Source organism: Austrofundulus limnaeus, unplaced genomic scaffold (genome assembly GCF_001266775.1).
Source record: "Austrofundulus limnaeus strain Quisiro unplaced genomic scaffold, Austrofundulus_limnaeus-1.0 Scaffold1364, whole genome shotgun sequence".
In the NCBI taxonomy this organism is placed as follows: domain Eukaryota; kingdom Metazoa; phylum Chordata; class Actinopteri; order Cyprinodontiformes; family Rivulidae; genus Austrofundulus; species Austrofundulus limnaeus.
The window spans coordinates 64,848-67,074 of NW_013953766.1; the positions used below are offsets into that span (position 1 = coordinate 64,848).

Consider the following 2,227-nt stretch of genomic DNA (forward strand, 5'->3'; position numbering starts at 1 on the left):
TATAACAAATGAATCCTGTTCAGATGTTTTATTGTTTTTATATAAAAACATTTTAGAAAAGAAGCGCACAAACACAAACACAAACACAAACACAAACACAAACACAAACACAAACACAAACACACAGGTGGTGGTTCTGGTTCTGTTTCTGTTTCTGGTTCTGGTTCTGGTCCGAGTGGTGGTTCTGCTGAGCGGGTCAGCAGCTGAAGGATGAAACAGAACCTCAGTCTGCAGCTGTGCTCAGAGTCAAACACCTGCACACAGACCTGGACCAGGACCAGGACCAGAACCAACAGAACACCAGACCCGACCTCACAGATCAGGACCGGGGCTCCAACAAGTCCTGATGATGTCATCAGGTCACCTGTCCCTCATGGACAGATGTTCTGACCCGCTGTGAAACAAAGGAAGAGGAGGGAATCAGCTGATGATGACATCATGTCTCAGCTGAGCTCAGGTCTTCATCTTTGTCCTGGTCCACATCTGGACGTCCAGGAGACACGGTCTTCTACCAGGAGGGGGCGGTGTTGGCCAGGCGTCTCATCCTCCTACAACACAGGAAGTCATGTTACTCCTTCTGTCCCAGAACCAGGTCTACTGAGGTCCACCAGGTCTAAAGAGGTCCACCAGCTCTACTGAGGTCCACCAGGTCTACAGGTCTACTGAGGTCCACCAGGTCTACTGAGGTCCACCAGGTCTACTGGTCTACTGAGGTCCACCAGGTCTACAGGTCTACTGAGGTCCACCAGGTCTACAGGTCTACTGAGGTCCACCAGGTCTACTGGTCTAGTGAGGTCCACCAGGTCTACTGAGGTCCACCAGGTCTACAGGTCTACTGAGGTCCACCAGGTCTACAGGTCTACTGAGGTCCACCAGGTCTACAGGTCTACTGAGGTCCACCAGGTCTACAGGTCTACTGAGGTCCACCAGATCTACAGGTCTACTGAGGTCCACCAGATCTACAGGTCTACAGAGGTCCACCAGGTCTACTGAGGTCCACCATCTGAAGATCTGGATCTGTGTGGATCAGGTCTGGATCAGGTCTGGATCAGGTCCGGATCAGTCTGGATCAGATCTGGATCAGATCTGGATCAGTCTGGATCAGACTGGATCAGATCTGGATCAGGTCCGGATCAGACTGGATCAGGTTGGATCACCACCTTCTGTCCTGGTTTTGGTCCATTTGGAGGGACGGACCTCTCAGTCCATTTCAAGTCTCACCTGGTGTTCCGGTCCTGGTCTCGGATCTTCTTCTCCATCTCAGCGTCAGTCAGGGTCTCCAGCAGGGGGCACCACTGGTCTGCATCTCCTGTGTTCCTGATGGCGATCTCCACGGTGGGCAGAGGGTTCTCACTGGAACCAGCACACAACGTTAGACCACCTGCTGGGTTCAGGCTGGAGGACGTGCAGCAGGACTCTGTGGGTCCAGGTCCAGGCCTGCAGGGGGACTACCTGAAGGCGTAGGTCCTCTGGTGCCAGCTCAGCTGACCCCGGATGCTGTAGGCGATGGTGGTGACGAACTCTCCTCCCAGACCCAGCTCKGAGCACAGCTTCAGGGCGAAGGACTCCGGAGAGTTCTCCTTCTCAGACATGTCCCACTCGAACTGGTCCACCAGGGAGATGTTCCCCACGTGGATGTTGAGCTGCAGACCAGACATCAGCAGGTCCTGAGGGACGTGTGGACACCAAGGGTCCAGATGTTCAGTACTGAAGGACGCACCTTGATGATGACCCTCTGGTCTGCCTGCTCCTCCAGGATGCTGTCTGTGGGGTAGGACTCAATCTGCTGACGGATGGCCGAGGCCACGGCGGGGACGAAGGCCAGGGGGTTCAGGTCCAGGTCGTCACACAGGATCTCTGCAAACATCTCGGGGGTCATCAGCTTCTCTGAGGAGAACACAGGAACCTTACAGACCTGGGTCCTCCAGCTGCCGGAGGCACCAGGTCTGAGTTTTACCGTTCATGTTCCAGGTGAAGGCGTCCCGCAGCTTCTGTCCGTCTATCTCCATGTCCAGACGGATCGGAACCAGAGCTTCTACCTGAGCAGCGTTCTCATGGATCACTGCAGGGTCATGGTCATCGAAGCTGAGGGACACCAAACCTCAGAGTCACAAGGTTTCATTAGACTGGTTCAGATCTTCTGAGACTGATCGACCAGGTCAGACCTCACAGCAACCAGTCTACAGGGTCTGCAAGGTCTACAGGGTCTGCAAGGTCTGCAGGGTCT

General features: G+C 54.5%; 1 protein-coding gene across 1 annotated transcript; it reads right to left on the reverse strand.

Annotated features, from left to right (window-relative positions):
- Positions 1 to 108: 108 nt before the first annotated feature.
- On the reverse strand, positions 109 to 2,085 carry LOC106535110 (SWI/SNF-related matrix-associated actin-dependent regulator of chromatin subfamily B member 1; the record flags this gene model as incomplete). Its single annotated transcript, XM_014032015.1, is given in 5 exon segments — positions 109 to 548; positions 1,222 to 1,353; positions 1,453 to 1,643; positions 1,721 to 1,887; positions 1,958 to 2,085. Coding segments are annotated over 5 exon segments (658 nt in total), but the record flags the coding sequence as incomplete, so codon positions are not given.
- Between the last annotated feature and the right edge of the window lie 142 nt (positions 2,086 to 2,227).